Below are 27173 nucleotides of genomic sequence, written 5' to 3'. Positions count from 1 at the left end.
CCAACATACCCAGCTTAGAATGCTTTATGTTATAGTTTTGTTCAGAGATAGGCTCCTTCCTGCAGCCCTTCTGGGCGTGGAACTCAATAAGTAGAGCAGGGTGACCAGAGGGGTCGCGTTAAAGGTGAACACCGCCAACCCAGGTTTGGCCAACCCAGGTTTGTTTAGTTTACTTTGTGTGTGTGTGTGTACATGTTCCATTGTGTGTGTGTGCATGTTCCATTGTGTGTATGTACATGTTCCATCGAGCGTGTGTGTGTGTGTGTGTGTGTGTGTGTGTGTGCGCGCGCGCGCGTGTGTGTACATGTTCCATCTGTGTGTGTGTGTGTGTGTGTGTGTGGACAACTTCTGGTAGTTGCTTTTTCTCCTTCCACTAGTTTACTTTGTGTGTGTGTGTGTACATGTTCCATTGTGTGTGTGTGCATGTTCCATTATGTCTATGTACATGTTCCATCGAGTGTGTGTGTGTGTGTGTGTGCGCGTGTGTGTACATGTTCCATCTGTGTGTGTGTGTGTGTGTGTGTGTGTGTGTGTGTGTGTGAGGGCCAGAGGACAACTTCTGGTAGTTGTTTTTTCTCCTTCCACTCTGTGGGGTCTCAGGACTCTGGAACTCAGGTTGGGCCACGGGTGAAGACGCCCACGGAGCCATCTTCCTCAGTCTAGCTCGAAGTCTCCAATCCTGTTCCAACACCTCGTCCATCCACAGGGCTTCTAGCTTCTCTGGATTTCAGCAGCAGCTCTCTTCCTCTGAAATCACGCGGTATTAATGGGTAGCTCCCGAGTCTACCGCCTCCTTTATATCATCCTAGGCATTCTCCAGAGAGCTCACGTCTGAGGAGACAAAGCTTTCAGTCTTTCAAGATGCCAGGGTGACATTTGTGTCTGAGGGTGACAGTCTCAGCTGCAAACCATTGGGGCATAAATCACAAGCACCATCTCCCAGGAGTGCCGGCACAGTGCGCGGCTCCTGAGTTCCCACCGGGCGCCGGCCAGTGTTTCCTTCTTACCTCAATGATTCTTAGCTCACTGCTGTGATGAGTGTTTTCCCATTTCATAGTCTAGGAAACTGAGGCTCATGAGAATGAATGAAGTGACCAAGTAAGGCTTGGGGAGGGGGGGAAGGGAGGCGCAGGTTTTGTCTTTTGCTTTAAATGTCTGAGTCACATTTCCTTCATGGCCAGCAGGGATACCCATAATGGCTGCCAGCATGGGGAAAATAGGGGGGGCTTTGATGGTTGGGTGGGGGCTCAGCACCCGGAATTGGGCTCACCGTCTGCTTGCTGGGATGGATCTGCCATTCTCTTGCAGCAGTAGCTCATTTAAATGCAGAGATGTTTCTCTGTGTAGATCAGTTTCTCAAAGATGGCGCATGAACCCAGAAAGTCACATCAAGGGGACAGAAATGGCCCAGGGCTGTCATTTTGCATTCTCTGTGCAAGACTGGTCACAGCACACTTCCTTGCAGGAGTCTGGCCATAACTGCGTGAGTCAGACAAGGCCCTTGCCTCAGAGGCCAGAAACCTGCAGTCTGCAACAGCCTGGTTCACTCCCAGGACGGAGGCTTCTCTGTTCAGGCCGCTTGCATCTTGATCCTGCTGCATGTACATTTTGTGGGCTGAGTGGGGGTGTGCAGCTGTGTGGGGTCTGTGTTGTGTCACCAGCACAAGGGAATGGTCCTCTCGGAAACCAGGCACAGATGTAGCGGAAGCCCAACGTATTAAACTCCCAAACACTGTCATTCTTTGTGAGACTTGCCTGCGGATGGATGTGTTTGCAGAGCCGGAAGGCTAGAAAATCATAGTTCCAGCAGTCTGCTAAGTAGTCCCAGACCTTGATTAGCACAGGACTCTCCATCTTTCTCTGTTGTATGTAAATTAAGACTTTCACAAGAGAGATTGAATGTGAGCAAGGCTTCGAGGTGAGAGACCTTCTGTCATTTTCAAGGGATCTCTAAGAAAACAAACGTTAGTGCTTTTAAGCCATGGCTGCTGTGATGTTTTCTTTCAGAACTTAAACTGTCCTGACTCTGACATCTCTGAGATCCCAGGAAGTGCCAGCCCCTCAGTGTTTAGCGGCAAGTCTGTCCTCCCTAATCAGGTCTAAATCATCCCCAAATGCTGAAGCTCTCTGATCATGGCTTTTAGTCTAGAGATCAGCTGCCTCCTCCTGGCAAGTGCGACCCTGCTGTGTCCTTGTCTCAGAGCATGGAGATTACAACCCGATTTTTACAGGGGCGTTGCTGTTCTGAAATCGCATCCTCATTGTTTAGCAAGGGTCTCACTGACTAAAATCCTAGGACTTGATGCAGTTGATCTTTTGGTTGATTGAGGGAAATTTCACCTGCTCCATTTTTGAAGCCCTGCTCATAGTAATATGCAGTTTGCTTATTAATTTAGAAGACTGTTGTCCCAAAGTGCTTCCACCATAAAGAGAATGTTTTGTTTCTTCCTCCAAAGGTTTTAGAACAAATGTACCAGGTGGAGTGCCTGTCTGGACATCTGGGCCTCTCTCACCAAGCAGACATTCAAATAATACTTAACGTTTGAATCTCTCTCATCTCAGAGTCTTACAACCAGGACCAAACTTAAAAATCTGGATTTCAGATGTTAATAATTGGGATGTGTGTGAGACGTTGTTTTCTGGGACGACCTCGAGTCTAAACTTGAAGCTCTCCCGTGTTTCATGTGTCCCTTGTGGAGAACAAAGGTTCTTAGACAATGTTGTCAGTTCTGAGGCCATCTTTACAGGCAGCCCCTCTGGGCTGATACTCAACCTCAGCCTCCTGCTTCTGCTGCCTGGGGTTACAGGTGCAAGTTACCGTGCCTGGCAGATGGCTTCTGTTCAGATGAACTGTAAGCCAGAGCATGATAATGGGTGTGGAATTTTCCACTTAGGACCAGCCCTCAAAGATGTTCAGATTTTTGGAGGGGTTCAGATCAAGTGTTTGGACCAGGATCCTCTCTCTGTCTGTCCTCATTTTGTTGCAGGGGCCGTAGATGTCTTCTCTTTATTTATTTTTTTTTTTTTAAATTACGTTATTCGTTTCTAGTGTTTGGGATTTTCGGGTGAGTCCAGTTCCTTAGGTTGGATGCTCAAGGTTTGTGGGATCTGTAGCTTAAACATTTGGATGGCGGGTACGCTTTGGACTTGGGTCCTGCTGTCTTAGTCTCCTGAGTACCTGTGATTACAGGCTTGTGCAAGAGGTTGGGCAAGAGAGCCTAAGGTACTGGGGGGGGGGTGGTAGTGGGTGGGTACTGAGGCCGACTGTGGATTAGGCAAATACTATTACTGAGCTACACCCCCAGCTTAGTTTGTGGACTCATGTGATCCTCCTGCCCCAGCCTCCAAAGAGCTGAAACTCTAGGCCAAACGCATTGTACCAGGCCTCTGCTGTCTGGGAAAGTCTTGGTTTATCTCGTTGTTGAAAGACATAGAGTCATACCTGCTTGTGATGCTTCCCGGACTATTCCAGAGAGGGGGCCGGGAGGAGGGAGGGGGAGGGGAAGGAAAGGGAGAGGAGAGGAGGGGAGACAGACCAGAGAGAGAAACAGATAGACAGACAGAGACAGACACATTGTCCATGTGTGTCTGTGTCTTTTCTGGGTACAGACCTGAAAGTAACTTGTAGGGTATGGGCTGGGAACTGTTTGGCCCCTGGTCTTGTGTGTCCTGGCAAACGGTCTCCTATCACCTGCTCTTGGTTATTATTGATGGGCACATGCCTGTAGCCCTCACGCTGGCCTGGCCTGGCCTGGCCTGACCTGCTGGGTTCATTCCTCTTCCTCTTCTCTCTCTGCCTGATTCACAACTGACCTTTCAAATTACCTTGAGAGCCATTTCTGACTGTAGGGCTTTTAGGGACATCAACCTCTTTCTGTTCCAGGTTTTATTTTTCTTTTAAGAGTGACATTTGTTTGTTTCTTTTGTGGGGGCAGACGTGGGAAAGTTAGGCAGCTGGCTGGTGGGAGCTGGTAGTTGTGCCCACCATGTTGCGTGAGGCTTGGTGGTGTGGGCCTTACCTGCCGAGCTATCCTAGTGTCTCCCACCCCCACTCCCCGCTCCCCATCCCTCCAGGTTTAAGGCCTCCGTGGAGACTGAGCCCCGCCTTGTGCTGCTCTTTCCATGCACAATAGGCATGACGAGCCAGACTTTGATGGTTGGAACTTCTGCCCTAGCTCACAAGAGCTTTTGGCTGGGGAGGGCGGTTTCTTCTCTAGCAAAATCTAGTGCCTGGGAGTGATTGCTAGGCTCCAGTCATTTGCCCTTGAAATGGTCGGCCTCTCTGCTCCTCCAGAGTCGCTCTCTGACACAGCCCCTTCTCTTTCCCAGTGATTGCCAATGCTCGGCCAACTCTCTCTACCCCCCCCCCCCCCCCCCCCACCCCCACCCCCCCCCCCCCCCCCCCCCCCGCAGTTCAAATCACAGTGCTCCTGAGCACAGGTCCCTCCTCTCTGGCTGCCTGCAGGTCCTGTTACCTGTCTCTGTGAGTCTCTCAAGCTGTTCTCAGAGGACCTCCTTCTCTTTCCCTCTCTCGTATCTCCAGATATGCAGGTGTGTCCCGTCTGTCCCTGTGGGGGGTGTGTGTGTGTCCCACAAGTGCTTCTCCAGCCTTTTGTTCACACCTACACCTGTCGTGTGAGCAGGAGGAGATGTGGCTTGGTGGCAGAGTAGATGTTGATTTCTGGGTCCTGGGTTCAATCCCCACCATGGTAGAAATGACCCCAGCATAAACCATAAACATAAACCCTAAAAGATAAACGAATCCAAGTATACGAGCAGACTCCCGTAGGCTCCAAAGTCAACGCAGCCCTCGAAGGATCCTGACTGGAATTAGCTTTGATCTGAATTCGTGTGCATATCACAGCGTTGAGAAATGCCCAAGCCAGATGAGAGGACTCAAAGGCCGGTGCAGGGCCTCTCGCTGCCACTTGGATTATGGTGTCCTTCAGGCACGTGGGATGGGATGGGACACCTTCTCAAGTGTCCTGCCTGCCTGCCAGGTCCTCGGCAGCGACTAGCGCTGTGTGACTGTTCAGAGTCACATAAGGACAGCCGTCTTTTCTTTTCTCAGCAGCTCCAGCCCCGTGTCTAGGGCGTGTGGGCTAAAGACGTCGGACTTCAATGAGGGCCGGGCAGGTGCAGACAGTTTACGTGGTCCCCGAGGTTGCTTTAGATGGCTGTATGGCCCTGCTGTGGCCTTCCAGGGTTGATAGACTAGGGACCACCGCGCTGGGGTACAGGTGGCGACACCTGGTCGGCCACAGCAGGGAAGGGAGGAAGCTTCTGGGTTCTCAGTCAAAGTCTTTGCAGGGTGTCTTAGTCAGGGCTTCTATTCCTACACAAACAGCATGACCAAGAAGCAAGTTAGGGAGGAATGGGTTTATTCTGCTTACACTTCCATGTTGCAGTTCATCACCAAAGGAAGTCAGGACTGGAACTCAAGCAGGTCAGGAAGCAGGAGCTGATGCAGAGGCCACAGAGGGATGTTTCTTACTGGCTTGCTTCCCTGGCTTGCTCAGCTTGCTCTCTTATAGAACCCAAGAGCACCAGCCCAGGGATGGCACCACCCACAAGGGGCCCTCCCCACTTGTTCACTAATTGAGAAAATGCCCCACAGCTGGATCTCATGGAGGCATTTCCTCAACTGAAGCTCCTTTCTCTGAGGTAACTCCAGCCTGTGTCAAGTTGACACACAAAACCAGCCTGTACACAGGGTGTCTTTTCTTCTTGTCTTTCCAAGTGGGCAGGGCTTGATACTTTGCTAAGAATTTAAAAGTTGTACCCAGCTACAGATGGAATGGGTGAGGCGGGTCCTCTCTGGCTCCTTTCCCCTGACATGACCTGTCCTCTCGGACTCGGCCTCTCCCAGCAGCCCTGGGTTCCTTTATCCTTCTACTTGTTATTGACCCACCAGGAGTCCCTCACCCCCTCTGCACGCTGGGGATTGTCTTTCAAACCAGATTGACACGGGACCACCCCAGTATTGTGAAGGTTGAGGCAGGAGGATCATGGCTTCAAAACAAGCCTGGGATGTATAATTGTGGAAACCTTGCCTTTATTTAAAAAACTTCTTTCCCCAAAGCTAGACTTCTCATTCTAGCACTTGGGAGGCAGAAGCAGGTGGATTTCTTGAGTTTGAGGCCAGCCTGGCATAACAATGTTGTTATGGATAACATAACAAGTTTCAGGCCAGCCAGAACTGAACTGTGAGACCCTGTCTTAGGAAAACAAACAAAAAACCCAACAAAAAACCAAAACAACCAAGCATTTTTTTCAAGATTTAGTTTTATTTTTTTTTAAAATAAAAAAATTACCATTTTTTTAAAAAGATGTATTTATGTATTATATGTAAGTACACTGTCGCTGTCTTCAACTTCACACTAGAAGAGGGCGTCCGATCTCATTACGGATGGTTGTGAGCTACCATGTGGTTGCTGGGATTTGAACTCAGGACTTTTGGAAGAGTAGTCAGTGCTCTTAACCGCTGAGCCATCTCTCCAGCCTTATTTTTATTATTTTAAGTTATGTGCGCATGAGTGGGGTGTCTGCGAGTGGGTATGTGCACATGAGTGGGGGTACTGTAGAGCCCTGGGGAGTCAGATCCCCTGGAGCTGCAATAAAGGGGCTGGGAACTAAACCCAGGTCTTCTGGGAGAGTAGCCAGTGGTCTAACCACTGAGCAACCTCTTCAGCCCTGTCTCAGTTTCTTTACCCATCCCCCACTTGTCGCTGCGCCCAGTCAGTCAGGAATGCATCTTGCATCAGACAGGCTGTGTGACCCCAGCACCGGCCACTGCGCAAGGCAGCCACACCGAGACTGAGCTCACGTTCTGGAGGAGACACACTGAGGCCGAGCGAGTGAGCCACAGAAGATGTCTTCCAATCCCCAGGAAGGAGAGTCGTGGAGAAGAAAGAGCCCACAAACTCAGGGTATGGGCTGAGGAGCCTGCAGGCCGGGGTGTCAGGGAAGGCCCAGTGGGGGTGACATTTGAGCCAAAGGCTGACCTTAACTACTGTGAAGGAGACTGGGTTCAGAACCTTGTAGATAGAGGGAGGGGCGAGCTAAGTCCAAAGAGAGCGTGACTGAGTAACCGGAAGAAGGAGGTTATGCTGTGAGGGGATTGGACGAGCAGAGCTGACCTCATGGGGTTGTGAGGGGATTGGACGAGCAGAGCTGACCTCATCCTCGGCATGAGGCTGTGAGGGGATTGGACGAGCAGAGCTGACCTCATCCCCACACAGGGTTGTGAGGGGATTGGACGAGCAGCGCGAGTTTACCTCATCCCAACACAGGGCTGTGAGGGGATTGGACGAGCAGCGAGTTTTCCTGGCATGAGTCTGTGAGGGGATTGTAGGAGCAGAGCGGAGCACACCTCATCATGGCGTGGGGTAGGGATGACGACCCGGCTCTGTAGCCCTTATGTAGCTAGAACTTCCTGTAGCCCGGGATGGCCTTACATTCATGAAGATCCCCCTGCCTCAGCCTCCTGAGTGCTGGGGTCACAGGTGTGGGCCACCACTCTGCATTTAGGTTTAGCGTTCTGAATGAATAATTAGAAGCCTGAGGCTCTATGGAGCTGCCTGAGGTAGCCTGTTCTCGGTCAAGAGCCTCCTGCTCCTTAAGAGGAGCACGCATTCAGGAGAGGTTTTGGGTCTTATTTTTTTTATTTTTATTTGGATTTGGGTTTTTTGAGACAGGGTTTCTCTGTGTAGCCCTGGCTGTCCTGGAACTCACTCTGTAGACCAGGCTGGCCTCGAACTCAGAAATCCGCCTGCCTCTGTCTCCCAAGTGCTGGGATTACAGGCGTGTGCTATCACTGCCCGGCTCAAGAGAGGTTTTTCCAGACAGGTTGCAAACCCAGGTTGGGACAGAGCAAGTTTTGGGGAAACGGGTTTGAGGTTTCTGAGTCTTTCCCCTGGCTGTCTGCAGGGGGGAGTCATGGTCCTCTCATGGTTCGCTGTGCCTGCACACTTCTAAAAAGACTCTCACAGTTGAAGTAGAACCTACTGGGACAGAGAGAGACCAAGTAGCTTGCCCAAAGGCACCCAGCCCTTGGAGTCAAGAGCTGTACTTCATGGCAGAGCCTGCACACCCAGAGCTATGGCTGTGTGTGTGTGTGTGGTGCAAGCATGGCTGTCCTCATGGTGGCACGCAGAACCGAGCTAGCCAGGCCTGGCCTGGGCAGGGAGGGTTTACAGTGGCACCTGGCCTCAGCGCCTGCTGGTCTGAGCTGCAATTACAGAAACTTGTCCCAAGCTGAGGAGATTTCTTGTGTCCCCTCCCTCCCTCCCCTGGGGTGACCTATGTGAGCCCTACCACTGAATGATATCCTGGCTCTGGGGGAATTCTGAAAGGAGCCTTTCATAAATTATACCCGGGGCCTTGCGGGCTGGAGAGATGGCTCGGTGGCTAAGAGCACCAGCTGCTCTTCCAGAGGTCCTGGGTTTGATTCCCAGCACCCACGCGGTAGTCTACAACCATCTGTAACTCCAGTTCCAAGGGGTCTAATATCCTCTCCTGGCCATAGTGCGTGTGGTATATGCCCCCACCCCCACAACATAATAGAAACAAATTATTTTTAAAAATAGCCTTGGCCTAAAATCAGCTTACTTTGGGGAAGAAATAGAGAAATTACTCCTTGGTCCTGGTCCTCTCTCCAGCCCTATATCCACAAACCCTGGTCTTTCTCCTGCCTCCTTCCCCTCCCCTCCCCCAAATCCTTCCTCTGTCAGTCTCTGAGGCATCTGGGTTTACTAGTCAGTTTGTCCTTTAGGCCTCAGTTACCATATCTACAAAATGGGCATACTCAGAGCCTACCTTCTGGTAGTGTTCAGTGACTGTTGCTACCATCATGTGTCTCTGGCTGCCGTCCTGAGAGCATGGGGCCTTCCTTTTCCTGGTTGTCCAAATGCTTTACCACTGAAACCGCTAACCACTGAGAATGGTATCTTGACCAGTATCTTGACCAGTGCCAGGCAGCTCACTGGAAGTTTCTAGATACTGAGACTTTGCAGCCTTGGCGTGTTTTGGGTCTACCCTGGGAATGGCATTACACCGCCCTGGACACGTGAGCTCCTTGAAAATGGCACCTCATTAATTGGCTGTGGGCCTTGCCCTTCGTGACTCCTTGTATTCCATGCTGAGGATACAAGTGTGGCCATCCCTGTCACGGCTGGAGTGATCCATCCAGTCACCATAGTCCCTGACGCTCCTAAAATCATGTTTCAAAGGCTGGGGAGGTGGGTAAAGTGTCACAGAAGCGGGAGACCTGAGTTTGGAATCCCCCAGATCCTCCTATAATGCTGGAGCTGTTTGTGGGAGAGAGAGGTTGTGACTCCAGCGTTCCTGCTCAGGGACGGGTGTGGGGGCTGGGAAGAGGGAAAACCCTGAAGCTTTGGCATACACAGCAGCCAACGGGAGATCCAGACACACACACACACACACACACACACACACACAGCTAGCTAAATGTGTAAATGGGATTAGGATGGGGAGGACGTTTCCTGGTTTCTTAAGTGTTCTTCCAGGCTGCACACTTGGGGTTCCTGTGACCCCCTGTTTTGCACTCTGCCCAGTTCCTGGCCTTTCCGTGGAATTTTTTGCATGCCCTAACCCACGGGATTCCATTGTCTGGCTGCATCTCCCTGCTGCTTCCTGTGTTTTTGGCCGTTCCAAGCCTTGCTGCAGGCCTGCCCTCACAGCCAAGGAGCTCTAGGGGTACTAAGCCTCCCTCTCACCAGGGTAATCTGGGCAACATTCTGCATCTAAGATAGCTTGCCCAGAAGAGCATGGCGAGCTGCCTGGAGGGCCTGTCCCTTCTCCCTTGTTTTCTGGCTTTTTCCTTGTCCTCATTAGGGTGACTTTTGGAGCCTCTTGTGCTTGTGGGGAGTGTGGCCTGGTTCCCAGCAGTCTGTCTTCCTTCATCTGACCCTTCCAATAGGCCCTCCATTGCTGCAACCCCTCCCCCCCATGCAGCTTACAAGCCACAGGCGGGCGGGGGTGGGGGTGGGGCAGCTCTGGGGCGGGATGAATGTGCCTGGTATCAACCCCAGAACCTGTTGGGGAGCCAGCAGTGTTGGGTGGGCGCCAAAGGAAGGACCTAGCTGGGTACCCATGTGGGAGGCAGCCTCGCTCGGGTCTAGGAGGCCTGGGTGGGGCGAGGTACTGACTCTGCCTCTCCTGCTGTTGGAATGAGCCTGGCATTCTCCAGCCTGTTAAGCCCCCCAGTGTCCTTCTGAAGCTGAAGATGAGGAAGGCCCCAGGCTGCAGCCACTAGGCTGGTGGCTGAGGGGCTAAACACAATTTGTCAGCCTCTTTTCCTGGCTGATAGCCAAGTTCTGTCCTTGCTTGGTCTTTTTGGTGGCTTGCATTTTCCACATCGATTGGTGTCTGCAGAGGGTGGAGGGCACCTTAGGGACGGATCCGCCGCAGGCTTTCTTCATGACCGAAAGAGCGGCAGGACTAAAGGCAGCTGGAAACACCTAATTAAAAAAAATTAGCAAGAACATGTTCAAAATGCAAATCATCTCCCTTCTCCCACAGACACCATGTCCTCAGAACCACAGCGATTGTGTGTATTTATTCGAGTCTACTATAAAAAAAAATGGCTCTTGGGCGCCGTGCATGGCTGACGTCCTGCGCGGCCACGCCACAGCCGAGGGTGATGAATTAGATCCAAGGCCCCGTGGACACGAGGCCCGGCTCTTCCTGGCCGACTGCAGAGGTGTCCTTGTGTGCTGGGCTATCTAATGAGTCTACGACCTAGGCCGGCCTGGGAAGTGGTGAGTCTCCCGGCTGGGGCTTCCACTTCCTCCTCCCCCTGGGAGAGGCCGCCGAGCCGCCGCCGCCGGAAGCAGGGATGTCTGCCGCCGGGAGCTTGCTACTGTCCTCTTTAGGAACTGAGGAGCCAGGCTCTCTAAGCAGCCAAGCTGCCCCTGAGGCGGGTAAGTGCCCACCCCCCACCCCACCCCTGCCACCCGATCCTCACTTGCTGGTGCGGAAGCCTCCAGGTGAAAGGACATTTTTTCTCCCAAGCTGAGTGTGACCTCTCTCCTTCCACCCACTTCCTGGCTCTGGGTGAGAAGCTGCTAGGCCCTGCTTCCTGCAGAGGCTGGCTGCCTCTGGCTCCAGTCCTGACAGGCCATACAGGCTGTGCTGGTCCAGCCCGGTGCTGGGGTCTCTGAGGGCCTGAGCCGTGTGAGAGCTGGGGTCATTCAGGGCTCTGGGTCCACCTTCCCTCACAGTCTTTGCTAGAGGGACAGCGTTACCCCAGCCCCTACCTCTGCATCTGTTTTCTGCTTTTTTTTTTTTTTCCTTTACCAGGAGGAAGTTCTGGGCTTTTGTGTCTTTATGATGTAATTACCCGGTGGGGAGTGCCAGAGATTCCTGGGGAGGGAGGCCCTTTTGGGTACCTGCTCTTCTGTCTTCGGGAATAGCTTTGAAAATGATTAACCAGGGGGCTCAGCCTTGCGACTTCTGGGAGAGCTGGCCGCGGGTGGTCCCCTTTTGAAACAGGCGGCATTGAGGCTGGGAGTTCTGCCTACATGGGCATTCAGTGTGCCCCAGCTGCTCCAGACCCAGAGGCCTCTGCGGTATCCAGGATCTCCAGTGTGTGCAGAGTGATTGAAGTCACGCACAGGATCCATTTTGCCTTTCCACTTGACGGAGGCCGACATTTTTCATTACTTTGAACTCGTGGGATTGATTTAGGGCGCTCTTTGGAAGAAGGCTAGCTCCTTTTAGAGTGGGTAGTGAAGGGAGAGGAGAGGGGGAAGAGGAGGAGGGAGAGGAAGAAGGGGAGGAGGGCCTTGTTTCTTAAAAAAACGACATGGGGGCTGTAGAGCTAACGCATCAGATAAGAGTGGGTGCGAGAAATTGAACCTGGGTCCTCTGCAGGAGTAATTGGTGCCTAACCACTGAGCCATCTCTTCAGCTCCTTTTTTCTCCCCCAGAAAGTTGTTTATTGGCATGGGGCCAGCCGTGTGCTGTCAACTTCTGTCCCACTAGTCTTTGCACCTGGGCACCAGTGGGCTTGCTCTCTGCATCATTATGGAAATTCGACACCCACAAAAACACACAAAGCATCCAGGTTTTTAAGCCTCAGCCTCTTTTCCCCAGAGAAAACCAGCTCCCTGTGAAGTGTGTCACTGCACAGACCCTGGAGGGCTGGGGGTGCTCTGACTCAGGTTCAGGGTGTGGATGTGAGCGTGGGTGGTGCCTGGTGGAGCGAGGTTTAGGCCTAGTTGGAGATGGGAAGAAGGGTTATAGGTTCTGGAGTCTCTAGCCTCATAGTACAAGTTAGGATCTGACCCAGTCTGAGAAGGTGGGGAGGGGTTGGCACTCCCAGAGACCCCCTTTGAGGGGATAGCATCATCTGAGAGGCTCAGTTGGGGTGGTCTATGCCCCCATCCCTCCACCTGCAGTTGAAAAGCAAATGGGTAAATGCTAGAGGCGTGGACTCCAATCTGGTGCAGAGGCCTTGTCCCGTAGCACTTAGGAATGTCTGCTTTGGGACCACTCTACTTTCTGGGCTCAAATCCTGGTCCCAACACTTGGTTATAGCTGCCCATGTTGGGCAAGTAGGAAATATATATATTTGAAGTTGTTTGAACAGGTCCTTGCTTGTCACCAGGTTATCTGAAGTGAGCTGTCCCTTCAGTCAAAGGACACACAGGAACTGCTGAGCCTGATTATTTCTGGCGGTTCCTACGCCACAGGCTGGGGAAGGATTACATCACATGCTTAGCTCTTAATACCCAGGAGGCCTCTTGCTAACTTCAGGGAAATGTCACAACGAGGGGAACCTTCAGCTGCCTGCTTCACTCCAGGCTGTGCTTCTGAGTCACTGTGCCATCCCTTCCACAGAGCAGGCTTGTTCCCTACCCCAAGTTAACACGTCCAGAGCCAGACTCAGAATTGTAAGGGGGTGGATTGGAGCCGGAAAGTTGGTGAAAGACCAGCAAATGGTGTCCTGTTAGTTCAGAGAAGGTGGAAGAGGGAAAAACAATCCTTCTGAGATGCGAGGTGAGCCATTTCTCTGCGAGACAGCTGGTGGTGACTGTCATACTCCAAATTTATACATGGGATGTGCTTAGCAATGTACTCTCATCAGAATCAGATCATTAGAGAAGTGAAAATCTGACTCAGCTTTTTGGAAGAGGTCCGTATGGTGACTTCATTACCATGACGACAGCTGGGTTTCTTCCCATCCTTGTAGAGTCACCGGATGTTGGGTTCCTGACCGAGCAGGGAGGTGTTTCAGACATAGGGCCATAGGCTTCCGGGGAGCAGGGAAGCATTGATTGGTAGGGCTGACCTGCCCTTTAGCATTCTGGGGAATACTAAATAAATACTGGATAAATCCAGCCGCATCTCCTAAGTTTTCTTGCTAAGAGTCTCTGTGGAAAGCCTTTGGGTGCTACTGATGTTTAGCTTAGATGCAGTGGTTAGACTTCCATTAAGTCCCAAGAGAGTCCGTGTGTTTGTAACATCAGGTAGAGTAGAGGTGGTTTGAGACAAGTTCTAACTAGGTAGCCCTGATGCTTTACTCTGTGTAGACCAGGGTAGTCTAGAAGTCACTGAGGTCCGCCTGCCTCTGCCTTCTGAGTGCTGGGATCTAAGATGTGTGCCGCCACGCCTAGCTTGAGGTTTTTCTGTTTCCCCGAGACAAGGTTTGGAATACTCAGACCTGGGTAGCTGCTGAGACAGACACTAACTGGGGAATCACAGTCTCCGTTTGTTCGTAGTAGGTTGGGACAGAACTCCCTTGTAGATTGCTTATGACTATATATATTCCTTTTCTGTGGACCCCCCCTCTCCCCCACGAAATATTTTAAAGTTCAAAGGGAGGTGTTTACAGTTCTGCCTCGTAGACACCTCTCTTCTATGTAGTTCCGTGTAGTTTCATAGCTTTTTTTTTTTTTAAATAGTTTTACAGAACAGAGAATGTCATAAATCATGACAATTTGGAATCTCTTGGTGGGTACATCAAAGAGGCAGGTACGGAGAGACGGGGGACACTTTCCTGTAGGTCTCAGCTGCTGCCTGATGACATTCCTTACTTTGGGGTTGGTGGAAACTTGTGGTTTGCCACGTCAGTAGATTGCGAAAGGTTTTTGTCTGTTAGTCACAGGCTGTTAGTTCTGACCCCAAGGAGGACAGGCAGCAGTGAAATGTCTAGAACCAGCCCCACAATAAGACAGTCTGTGGAGCTGCCACACACAATGATCAGTCACACGTGGGCCCCAGCGAACAGCCCCCAAGAGTTGATTGTCTCCTACCCTGTGTTTCCCTGTGACGGAACTCAGGTCTTCATGCATGTCAGCTAGGGGTGGGGGTCTTTATCTGAGCCCCAACACTTTAGGACATCTCACCGAAGGTGGAGTTGGCTATCCCTCCCCCAGCTTCCCCCCACCCCCTCCAGGGAACTGTGTTTGTGTACAGAGTGGGTGGCATGCACTTCCTGGATCCGGGAGGTGTTTATGTGGAGCCAGGCGTGGACTCCTGGCTCCCGCTTCTCACTTTGCCAAATGGCAGAGGAGGCGGTGAGAGGCCAAGAGCCTTGCTCGCAAACCCTTCCACCTAATCATGGAGTTTCATAGCAACCCAACCTAGGAGATTTCATATGTGCGTGGGTCTCAGACCCCCGCCCCACCCCCTCGAGCATATATGTACCCACAGCAGCATCTCTAACCCATAGATACCAGGTAATCTTAAGAGCTGCTGATTCTGTGGATTCCAGGGGGGGCCCAACAATTTACATGTGTGTGTGTGTGTGCGCGCGCGCGTGCGTGTGTGCGCCCGTGCACCCATGCATATTTTAAGGTGCTGTAGTCAGAGGAACTGTAGCCCCCATGGGTGTTCTGGGCAGGAAGCATCCAGACTGCCACCATCTGAGCTTGGCTCTGAGGCTGCTCTGCTCTGGTCCACAATGCCCTGTCCCCTTCCTGATGGGCTGGTTCTTAGTGTCACAGTCCTTAGGAGTCTTAGTGGAATTGAGTTTGAGAACTGAAGTTTTTCCAAAGCAGCTAAGAAATTTTGAGACACCCTAGAAACTGACCCTTGTCTCCCCTTGGAGATTCTTCTCTAAACCTAACCTGGCCTGGATTTTGTAAGTACAGCAGATATTTTGCCTGGTCAGTTCCTGGTATGGACTGGCCAAAGTATTGTTTTCTTTTGAGATGCGCTCATGTGAGTCCCCTAGTCACTTGCCGTAAGTACTTAGGCTCTGACATGAACAGGGTTGGTGGGGGGGGGGGCACTATTTGCTGCACGGTAACAAACCCCAAGCTCCCTCCTGAGGCCTTGCGGCCCACAGCAGCCCAACCCCCACTTGATCTGCCTGTGACGTCACTCTGGGGCCTGCCCCCCCTTTACTCATTACTGCCTTTTGCCTGCACCTGCTGCCTTTCATGTGCAGTTGAGCCTTCTAAATCCCTTTCATTTCCCTTACTTTGATAAAGTCGTCCACAATGACTGTGGGACACCAGGGTATATGATGATACCTAATCCCTTCCAGAGGCCCTCCTCTTGAGACGCCCCCCCCCCGCCCCCCCCAGGAGCCTGCCTGGACTTTGGGGTCCCCCTGGAGTATTCTAGGTGTTTACATGCAGGATCTCATCCTTTTGGGGGTGGGGCATGTCGCCTCCTGGAGGTGCTAGACTAGGTTGGTGCTTTGTAACAGTACCCAGGCTGGAGATTGTCATGTGGGAGTCCATGGAGAGATGCTGTCACTCTTGGTGTGGGGGATGGGCAATTGCTCTGTCACTAAATGCGCCCTCTGTGTTACCTCATCACTCTTTCAGTGGGGGAGGGGTGGAGATTATATGGCACTCTGTTAACTAGCCTGGCCTGGAACTCACAGCAATCCTGCTTCAACCTCCTTAGTGCTGGAATTACAAGTGCCTGTGAATACTGATATCTTTCTTACCCATGATTTGTGCGTGCGTGCGTGCGTGTGTGCGAGTGTGTGCGTGCATGTGCGAGACTGTGTGCGTGAGTATGCGAGAGTGTGCGAGTGTGTGTACGTGTGTGTGTGTGTGTGTGTGTGTGTGCGCGCGTGAGATATGTATGACGCATGTGTTGAGTGAAGAGGACAGGACCGTCGTGGGTGTCAGTTCCCCCTTTGAGAGAGTCTCTTGTTTGCTGTGTATGCACCAGTCTGCCTGGCCATAGCTCCTGGAGATTCTCCTGTCTGCCTCAGATCTTGCTGAAGGAGGGATTACAGATTCTGGCAATCACGGCTAACTTGACATGATGCCTGGACTCGGATCCTTCTGCTCTTGCACTGCAAGCACAGAACAGATTTATCCTTTCGCTAACTGCAACGTTCTTCATTTTGAGACAGGGTTTCACCGGCCCAGAATTCACTATGTCAACCCAGCTGTTCTCAAAGTCGTGGAGATCTCTCTGCCTCTGCCTCTGTCTCCTGGCTATGTTCAGCACTCTTCTGGATTTTAAAATGTGTACAAGGGTTTTGCCTGCATGTGTGTAGGTGCACCATGTGTGTGCAGTACCTGCAGAGGCCAGAAGAAGGCACTGGATCCCCTGGACCTGGTGTTACAGATGGTTGTGAGCCGCCAAGTGTGTGTTGGGAATGGAACCCAGGTCCCCTGGAGGGGCAGCCAGGGCTCACAACCGCCGAACCGGCTCTGCAGTTTGTACCCAGCATTGTTAGTGGCCAGAGAATGTTCTGTTGTGTTGCTGTCATGCATTAAAGACGCGTCTGTCTGTGGCCACTGAGGTTTGTGTCTAGTCATGGTGGTAAAGGGTAAAGTTGAAGTGGAGCATTTGCTGATACCCTCTAGGCTCCTGGTGCCCTTTTCTGCTTCTCTCTGGCTTCAGTTCCTCAGGGTGTGAGGGGCACCAGCACAGTGTACCGTTGTCCCTACATTAATGAGCCCACCACCGACGAACTGTGGGTCTTACGGGTGAACAGGTGGATGGTAGTGGAGCTGTGAGACAGAGTGTAAACCCAAGGGCAGATTGACAGGGGTGGGTGTCTGAGGCCCCTGGATGAGGGTCTCAGACAGCGTGTGGGTGGGGCATGATGCCGTTCCTGTGGGAGGGGCTTGCCCTACTCTCAGCCAACTGAGTGGGAATGAGCACTGGGGCCTCTGCTTCCTTGCAGTGTCTTGGGGTGTCTTGGTTTTGCTGTTGGGCAGGGTGTGGAGACGTATTTCTTGGGTGTCGGGAGCAACACCCCTGCTTGTGTGACCACTTCTAGTAACTCGATGTGTTATTTTCTTGTTGCTGTGACCCAATCCGTGACCAGAACCTAAGGAAGGTAAGGTTCCTTTTGGCTTCCATCTTGAGGGGATGTAGTCTGCTGCCTTGGGAGGCCTGGTGGTAGGTAGCGCTATCTGTGGTGGTGGGAGTGGGCAGTTGGGGCTCTTCATAGCCACAGCAGGAGGTAGAAACAGGACGGGAAGCAGGGCCTGGCTCAGATATGTCAAAGTCTAACCCTAATGACTGGATCCCTCCAGAGGCTCCATAGCCTCAAATACCACAGCCCCCACGACAGCGCCACCACCTGGTGCCCGAGTGTTGAAATATATGAGCCCATGGGGGGAGGGGGAGGGATTTCTTACATTCACATCGTGGTCATGGCCTTGTTGCCAATGTCTTGGAAAGTGTTGTGTTGTTTTAAGAAGTAGGTGGCAGCTTTCCATGTAAAGATAAGCTATTGCCACACAGGTGTGGCGAGTGCCATACGTAGGGCCCATGGGCCTTAGTCTGCTTTTTTTGTAGTTGTTTTTATCTTTGTTTGTTTTTAAAGAGAAGCCAAAAAAAAAAAAATCTAGGTGGTTTAAGGTTTCTCCTTTTGTGTATTTGGCACCTAGATAAACATTTCCACAGATAGATGTTTTGTAGGCTGAAGACAGACTCGGTCCTGGAGGAAGAGTCAGGTAGATTCTAGGAAGGGAAGTACAGAGTTTGGGAACAGAGCCCCAGTGACTGTGTCCCCTGCACGCCCACACCAAATGACCCAGGTACCCTTGAGAGCTTTTCAAACATGGTCCTCTGTGTCTCTTTCAGATCCTGTCTCTACAGAGAAAACGGCCCCGAAACGGAAGTTCCCCAGCCCTCCACATTCCTCCAATGGCCATTCACCCCAAGACTCATCCACAAGCCCCATTAAAAAGAAAAAGAAACCCGGCTTACTGAACAGTACCAATAAGGAGCAGGTAAACCAGCCGCCAAGCGTGGCCTCTGTACCCGCGGGATGGCGGCCAGGCGGCAGCCGCAGAGCAGCATAGCTGGGGTTCTTGGCATCTTTGTAGCAGGCTGCCTGGCACTAGCTGCCACTTACAGAAAGGGCAGCGCCGATGGGGCCCTTGCAGACATGTTCAGTGGGGTTTCAGATCTGTTTTGAGAGCAGAGGACAGAGCTATGTGCCAGATATTGGGGTGGGGGTGGGGTGGTCTTTGGGTTAGTTTTTTGGTGGTCTCAGGGTTTTCCTCCTCCCTGGGCTAAGACAGCCACCTGAGGGAGGTGGGGATTATGTGGCCGAGACTATTTTCTCATCTGTAAAATGAAGGTCAGTGTGGAGAGACACTGTCTGAGTCCAGCCTTGGTCATGGGCCACTGTTCCTTTTCTCTGCATGCAGACCCGCCCACCTGGCAGCCAATGCTGTCAGAAATATGGAAAAGGACTCCCCCCCCCCCAAGAATATTCCTGCTTTACTTTCTCTGACACAGGCTAGGTAGTCTTTGGATGTGAACTGACTAGGGGCCCCTGAATGGACTGGGTAGGGTGTCTGTTCTCTCTGTGACTGTGAGTTCTGGTCTTCGGTGATGGTTCCATTCTGGGCTTTATCAAGTGCCACAGTGGGCTCTAGGTTGATTGAAGGGCGGGCGGAGGTCTGGCCATGGTTAAATGCCTAACGCCTCGCATATATGCAAATCTGTTTTCACTCTCGAAATTATATAGTGAGTGTCCAGTTCTGTCTCGGCTCTGGCTTTGGGCATGTTAACCTCTTGTGTGCCGTTGGCTTTCTCATTCACAAGATGAGGCTTGTGGTATAGCCCAGTCCACAGGGCCGTTGTGAGCATTAACTCAGCATCATTCATTGACGGATGATGCAAACAGCAGTGACAGAATTCGGAAGGGAACCCTGATTATCACAATCTTTTCCTTTTAAGTCAGAGACTCGTGTGGCCCTGGGTGGCCTTGGACTCTGGCTCTAGCAGTCTTAGCTTCTGCACACAATCATACCCCTCAATCTCTGAAAAAGCATTATAGATCCACCGTCTGGCATGGTAATCACCGCCATGTATTGCTTTCTTGGGTGAGAATTACTTGCAACTGAGATTTTCATTTCATCTAATTTAAAGTTAAATGGATGCCTGTCTGTGGTAAAGGGAAGCCCAGAGGTATTCCCTCCTCAGGGTCTCAGGGCAAGTGGGCTTAGCTTTGCTTGTCTTGCTGGTGACATCTGGCCCCTGCCACCTGGGAGCCATCATAGCTAGTAGGAGGAATAGAAACACAAAAAGAAACACACCGGCTGTGGGTGTGGCTCAGTTTGTACTGTGCTTACCTTGCAACTATGAGGGCCCCAGCTGAGTTTGAGAAACCCCAGTACCAATGTGAAAATGCCCAAAGTGTTTTGCTTGCAATTCCAGCCCCGGGAGGTGGCCACAGGAGGATTCCAGGGCCTCACTGGTCAGCCAGGCTAGCCTTCTGAGTGAGTTCCAGGCCAGTGTGAGACTGTCTCAGAGGATGTGGAGGGCCCTCCCAAGGATGACCCATCATTGTCATCACCTCCCCAGGGATGTGAGCTCACAAGTGCATGTCTGTGAGTGTGTGAGAACTGGCTGTCTTTTTGTTCTCTTCCTTCCCGTCCGGAACCACACGTTAAGCCCGTTTCTGAGCCACGTCGTGGCTGTCTGCACCCCACCCCCCACCCCAGGACTTGGGAATCTGAGGCTAGAGTTATCAGGGTTCAAGGCTTTGTAAATAAGAGGGCAACCTAGGCTTCACAGTGAGTTAGTGGCTAGCCTGGGCTATGTACCTAGCAAGGGCTAGTCTTATACAAATAGCAAAAGCAGTCAATGATCATGACCATTCTCTAAGTACCCATTTCAGTAACATGTCAGTCTCTTGCTCATGACAATTGCATGTAACTTGTCACCCCATGTCTGTCACCTGTCTTAGCGATGGTCTCAGATAAATGTCAGTGACCCCCTGCTGTTGCTCAGGGTTTGACAGATGGTGGGATACCATGGCTATCATATTTAGTATATGGGGACAGCAGGGTGAGGTTAAAGGGACACAGGGCCCGAGCTTGCCTCTGGGGATATGCTGTGAGCAGCCATTGCAGAAGACCTGGAAGGCGGCCAGCTCTAACAGGTCACATGACCTGGCTCCCAGCATCTGGGACACTCACTGTGTGAGCGGGTGACTAGCTTTCTCTTAGAGCTTCAGTGAGGTCTTCAAGAGGGCTGTGGATAAGCACTGTCTAAGGTTGACTGACAGGCAGAGGTGAGAGAATCTTGCCCCTTCCTTATTTCTTGCATATCACATTTGCATTTGCAGAAAGGGACAATTCTCATGCACTCTCTCAAGGGGATCACAAATAGTTAATTCATTTTGAGATAGACTCTCACCATATAGCCCTGGCCGGCTTGGAACTTACTGTGTAGACCAGGCTGACTGCATGTTCACAGAGAGCCTCTAGCATGTGTCTCCAATGCTAGGATTAGTGGTGTGTGCCACCATACCAGCGTTTTAAAAAAGAGATTTTGTTGTTGTTGTTGTTGTTGTTGTTTTGTCAAGACAGAGTTTCTCTGTGTAGCCCTGGCTGTCCTGGAACTCACTCTGTAGACCAGGCTGGCCTTGAACTCAGAAATCCGCTTGCCTCTGCCTCCCAAGTGCTGGGATTAAAGGCATGCGCCACCACTGCCCAGCCATTATTATTTTAAAAAAGTACATTATGTGTGTTTGCTTGAATGAGTCTCTGTATGTTGTGTGCATGCAGGAGCTCTTGGAGGCCAGACTTGGTGGAATTGGAGTTATAGAAGGTTGTTAGCTGCCGTGTAGGTATTGGAAACTGTCTGCATGTATGCTTATGCCCCGTTTGTATGTTGTGTAGTGAGATGCCCTGGAACTGGAACTAAAATTGTGAGCTGTGGGTACTGGGAACTGAACCCAGGTCCTCTGAATGCGTAGTCGGTGCTCTTATCCACTGGGCCATCTCCAGCCTTTCACTTGTTCTTACAGAAATCCCGAATTGCAAACCTCTGCCTGCTCCAGTGCAGATGAAAACATCCCTGGAGTGAGTGAATAGGTCTTTTCCATTTTCTTGTTAAGCCGACCTGGGGCAGGAGCCAGGGAATAAAAACATTTACTCTGTAACCTGCAATTATCCCCTTGTCGCACGGGCTGCAGTTTGTGTGCTTTGCTGTGGGGTCGCTTACATACTTGAGACACGTGGGAGAGCGAAATCAGAATCCATTTTACCTGGAATGGTTAGCTTTCCCTTTAAAAACCTCTGCATTTGTTATCAGGTTATTTTTGTGGAGTTGAAAACAGAAGCCGGCAGGGAAGTATGTGATTGACAGGGCTGCTGTCCTCTGCGGCCACTGATGTGTCTGCAGTGGGAGGTCTCTGAAGAGAGCAGAGTCACCTGGTTGTCCCTTTGGTCTTGAGGACACCCACTTGGGGTGAGGCAGAGATGGGAGCCTGGTGTGTGTTGAGGGGCGAACTTCTGAGCTATTAAAGAAATAAAAAGCCGTATCAGAAATTCCCAATTGGGCTGCGGTGTCAGGTTGGGTTATTTGATCCCTGAGTTTTGGCTTGAGTCTTTGTTAGCGAGATGGGTGTTGTTAAATTGTAAGGCTGCCTGAACTTGTGCAGAATATTACATCAAAAAACATACCATTTAGAGACTATCCCAACAATGATATTCCTCCCTGGAAGAAACAGAGCAGACTACCCAAGCCCCTACTGGTGATTCGGGAAGATGGAGGTATTTCTTTAGGGAGATTTAAGAAGCTTGATTCTGAAGATGGGCAAAAATCTCACAAGACTCCCTGGAAGAGATTGGGGGAACCAGACATCTGCAGAGCTCCGATTCCTTGTCCTAAAATCCAGGGAAGAACCCGGGCTGCCTGCAGCTCTGAGGCTCTAATCCTGCAGGCTCTGGCCATTCTAATACAGACATGGGGCGTGGCTCCTTGATTAAGCCTTCCCTGAGAGTTTGTGAAGTCCTGGGCTCAATCCCCAGACCCGAGGGCAAAAAGCAGCAATAGACTGGAACTCAGAAGCCTGGTCCTAATGAGAAGTCAGATTTTCAGTTAACAAAATGTTAAAAGTGGCTTTTAGATGACGTGAGGGTGGTTTTTTTTTTTTTTTTTTGAGACAAGGTTTCTCTGTTTATAGCCCTGGCTGTCCTGGAACTCACTCTGTAGACCAGGCTAGCCTCAAACTCAGAAATCCGCCTGCCTCTGCCTCCCAAGTGCTGGGAGGACAGTTTTAAAAAATGTAGAAGTATGTGAGTGTAAGTAGAGCAGTGATCACGTAGAGAAGGTACTAGGAAACTGCGTTTATCACACACGCATGCGTGCGCATACACACATTCTTTTTAAAATTTAAAACAAAGTATGTGTAAGAGTTTGTGGTGTTTCAGAGAGAGAATGTATGCATGTATGCATGCATGTATGCATGCATGTATGCACGCATGTATGTGTGTATGTATGCACACATGTATGTATGCGCGTATGTATGCATGCATATATATATGTATGATGGGCTTCTCTCTTTCCTTTCCGTAGGTTCCAGGGATCATATGGTTGCTTAGGCTGACCTTTACCTGCTGAGGCTTCTTGTCATTCTCTTAGGCTGGCATCTCACAGTTCCTGTGCCTCGGTTCCCAGGCCTGAGGTTACAAGCACAGTCTTCTTTGCCTTATCCATATCATCAGAATTTGTGCTGCATGTAGCCAGTGTGAGGTCTTGTTGAGGGAACAATCTTTTACTGACAGGGAGCTCATGTTGTGTAAATGTGATATCTGCACAGTCTCCATGGGTTTGTTGGAAGGTGTCTTGTTTCCCTGTGGGTTCTGAAGGTCGCAGAGCTGGTCCTAGGCCATTTGATTGTCACCACTGGACAACTCGGGGTGGACTTTGCAGGCTCTGCTGTGCTGCCGAATGTCTAGAGACAGGTTTCCTGAGGCTGTCCCCACAGGAAGATGTCTGGTTCCCAGGAATTGGCTGGCCCTTTCCTCTCTCTGTCCTTGCTGGTTCTGATGAAGTGGCCAGGCTTCCTGGCAGATGCGAGCACCCTGCTCCAGGGTCAGGGCTTTGGGGAGCCTATTGGAGGATAATTTTGCACCAGCCAATTCTAATTGTTTCCACCCACCATGTACTACTATTTAAAGCAGATTGCTACACCTGTGTCGGCTGTGTAAATTCAGGCTCACGCACATTTGGCCCTTGACAGTTTTTGCTAGTATGTGGCTTTGCTACCATTTAATACCAATACATTGGGACTCTCAGCTCCATTTTACAGATGAGAAAATTGAGGTGGGGAGGTGGAGAGAGACATGGCCCAGGTCACCACTTAGCTGCTTCATGGAGGGGAGGGGAGAGGAGGGGCTTAAACTGCACATGGGCCACCTAGCCACTCTCAGGGGCCGGCTTTCAGTGCCTGGCCCTTTAATGTAGAGGTGAGTGGCTGTGTAGCTAGCTGGGAGGTGGAGATGGCTTGTCTGTGTAGTGGGGTTGTGAGGGGTGGGATGTTGTTGGTGTGTGTTCTTGATGTATTGTGCAAATTACTGCTAAGAAACCACCCGTGTTTTGAAACCCCACCTGTCTTTCTTGCCTACATTCCAGTCAGAGCTAAGACATGGTCCGTTTTACTATGTGAAGCAGCCACTCACCACAGACCCTGTTGATGTTGTACCGCAGGACGGACGGAATGACTTCTATTGCTGGGTTTGTCACCGGGAAGGACAAGTCCTTTGCTGTGAGCTCTGTCCCCGGGTTTATCACGCTAAGTGTCTGAGACTGACATCGGAACCAGAGGGGGACTGGTTTTGTCCTGAATGTGAGGTTAGTTCCCGATGAATGAATTCATTACCTGCCTCAATTCCTCTCCTTTCTCTTTTCTTCCTTTTTATTTTTTAAACATTTCAAAATAATCCAAATAGAGGGAAAGAGAAATGTCTTGCCTCCCGCCTGCTCTACCCTGGCCGCCCCCCCTCTGGGGACCCGCCTCTGCGCTGGCTGCAGTGGGGCAGCTCTTGGAAAGACATGTCGCCTTGCCTGTCCCCGAGCCTTGGGAGCGAGCGCTTTGAGACCTGCTGCTTCTGCTGCGAGTGCCTTGGAAGGGACCTTGTAGATCTCTAATGGTTGACGCCTTTTGAAAAGATCCTGCGCTGTTTCCTCCCCCTCTTCGGCCTGACTTCTCGCCAGTAGCCTGCTGGGAAGACCGCTCTAGGGTGTGTGCTCCACGTGGTGACCGGCTTGCTCATGCGTTCTTTCGTGGGACCTGCATTTCTCCAGTGCCCGTTAGGTATCAACAACACATTCGACAGCGGATTGGATAAGGCTTTCTTATTATTTATCGTTATTTCGGGCAAAAGAAGAAAAACCTGAAAGTCACTTATAGCAGAAAGTAGAAGAGTAGAGAAAACGGGACGGAAGGCGGGAAGAGGAAGTTGAGGCGCAATGTCTCCCCCACTTTAAGAGTCCAGGCCTGGGAAGGACACACTGAGGCATAAGGAGGAGCCGAAAGGCAGGACATCTGGGCAGAGGAAGCCGCAGGCTCGGGGCTGCCGCTGTGCGAGGCATGTTGAAGGCAGCCCGCCCCGAGCCTCATCAGCCGCTCGAGCACCCACTTCTCGAGCTCCTGAGTCCGCGTGTCTCCCACCGCGATGCTCTCTGCAGAAAACAAGAGTGTCGCTCACACACATCACTTCTCACAGAACATCTCTGGGATTCCAGTGGGCACTGGATTAGATCGTTTGGAAGCTTCCTGTGTGAGCGGGAAGCGCCACCCAGATTTTGTGTGTGTGTGTGTGTGTGTGTGTGTGTGTGTGTGTGCAGGGGAGCTCAGTATAGGAAATTGCCCATGATGCTGCGCTTGGGTGGGGAAAGGAGAAAAAAAGAAATTCTTGCCGGCACGGAGGCTTGTGCCTTGACCTGCTGAGCCATCTGGTGTTTGGTTTTGAGACAGGGTCTCATTATCTAGTCTAGGACAGCTGAAGACCTGGGACTATGCCGGGCGGTGGTGGCGCACGCCTGTAATCCCAGCACTTGGGAGGCAGAGGCAGGCGGATTTCTGAGTTAGAGGCCAGCCTGGTCTACAGAGTGAGTTCCAGGACAGCCAGGGCTACACAGAGAAACCCTGTCTCGGAAAAAGAAAAAAAAAAAAAGAAATTCTTGAAAATAAATTAGACTTTAAAACAAATGATGATGATGTCAAGGGGTCTTCTGCCTCTGTCGTGGCGAAAGCTGGCTGACTGCTGGCGTCTGGGCCTTCTCCAGACAGACCTGCACACACTGTATTGACAGCTCCCCACTCTGTTCAGAGCTGGATTTGCTTCCCCATAGTTTTGTGGGCTCTCCAGTTTTCTTCCGCCTTCCCTGTGGTCTGAGTCACCGCACAGAGATAGGTTGCCTTTGCTGCAAGTGACGGTAGTAGAGGGAAGTGTCTGAGACCCCAGAGTTTATGACCGTTCTGTGTGGGAAGCAGCCTGTGGGGTAGGGCCAGGGCCAGCCAGTTGGTTTGGAGCCTCGCCTGCCACCTCACCGTGACAATCGTGGCTCCTCTCTGTGCCCACGGTGGCCGCTGCTGGAGGCTCAGCCCTCCTGTGTGGATAGACAGTATTTCCTCTAGGAGAATGGCACGTCTCCATACCTCCCTTATATCCAGAGATTTTTTTTCCCAATATCTTTCAGCTAATTGGCAGTTGGGCTCCTTAGTCAGTGGTGCTCACCAGTTTCCCTGTTAAAGAAGCCTGACTGGGATTTTTTTTTTTTTTTTTTTGTTCTCTTAACCGTCCAGGCCAGAGAGAGGGAGGAGTAGAGGGAGGAGGGGGAATGACAGTGCGGCGGGTGACTCTGGATCTGTGGCACGCTGAAAGGCACACAGGATTCGAGCAAGCAGGTGTCTTTGCTGTGTGTTCAGATTTGGGGCCCTCAGTCCGCCTCACCCCCTCCAGGGGTGAAGATGAAATGGAGTCTGTTACAGTGTGCCTGGCACTCCTGTCAGATTTTAAGTGACTCTTTGTGGTCCAACCAGCCACAGCAGGATTTTGTTGGAAGGCCCTGGAGATGTGACAGATGGACACTGATTCCAAATTGATGGAGAAAATGTTGCGTCTCTCATTCACAGCCTGGCCAGAAGAGTCCTTGATGCTTTAGGCCTTGCTGTTTTTTTGTTGTTTGCCACATACACCTCAGAGTCCCTGTGATCTGGTTGGGGTGGGGACGCTTCCACAGCAGCCTGGCTACAGCTGGTTACCGGGAGCTTCTCTTTGATAAGGATGTCCCTGACAAAATGGCGGTTGTGAGCCTGGTGTGGTGTTACACACTGGTAAACTCACTGCAAAAACTGAGGCAGGGGCATTAGGAGTTTGAGGCCAGCCTGGGCTACATAATGAGAGTCTGTCTCTAAAGAGAAGAGAGGAAGGAAGGGGAAGGAGAAGAAAAAAAGGTAATGGATGGAAAAGGGAAAGGAAAGGGGAAACTGAATGCGGAGGTGCACACCTTTTATCCTGACAATAGCAAGGCGGAAGTAAGTGGTTCTCCTCGAGTTCCAGGCCAGCCTGGTCTACAGAGTGAAATGGTTTTGAAACAAGGAAAAGAAAAGGGAGAGGTTTCCTCTTGCCGGATGTCCTTGGGTTTGGAACATGGTGTTGTGTTCCTGATTGGCTGATCCCCTCCCCTAATTCTTCTCTAAGGAGCTCCAGCCCTTTGGGCCAGCAGCTTTTTTTAAGAATGGCTGCCCTGGTCTCCTCAGCCATAGCCCAGGGCCCAGGAAGTTGTGGCTGGTTGTCCGTTCACCTGCTGTGTTACGGCCTGCCCCTTCCACTCTCCCTGCTTGGCCTTTGTTTGCAGGTTCTGTTATTGTTGTTGTTTCAGGCGACAGGGTTTCTCTTTTGTGTAGTCCTGGCTGTCCTAGAACTCACCTTGTAGACCCGGCTGGCCTCAGACTTGCAGAGATCCTC

General features: G+C 51.3%; 1 protein-coding gene across 19 annotated transcripts in view; it reads left to right on the top strand.

Annotated features, from left to right (window-relative positions):
• The window catches only part of Zmynd8 (zinc finger MYND-type containing 8), a 110166-nt gene that overhangs the window by 26690 nt on the left and 56303 nt on the right, over nucleotides 1-27173 (top strand). For 11 of the 19 annotated variants that reach the window (XM_052184297.1, XM_052184302.1, XM_052184299.1 and 8 more), the window contains 2 exons: nucleotides 18037-18185; nucleotides 23833-24051. In XM_052184297.1, coding sequence (XP_052040257.1) covers nucleotides 18037-18185; nucleotides 23833-24051 — 368 coding nt within the window. Of the gene's footprint in view, nucleotides 1-10837; nucleotides 10944-18036; nucleotides 18186-23832; nucleotides 24052-27173 lie in introns of those variants that run through there. The other 8 variants (XM_052184306.1, XM_052184310.1, XM_052184305.1 and 5 more) reach the window with 4 other exon arrangements.

Source organism: Apodemus sylvaticus, chromosome 5, assembly GCF_947179515.1.
Source record: "Apodemus sylvaticus chromosome 5, mApoSyl1.1, whole genome shotgun sequence".
NCBI classification, from domain to species: domain Eukaryota; kingdom Metazoa; phylum Chordata; class Mammalia; order Rodentia; family Muridae; genus Apodemus; species Apodemus sylvaticus.
This window is presented reverse-complemented; position numbering and strand designations above follow the sequence as displayed.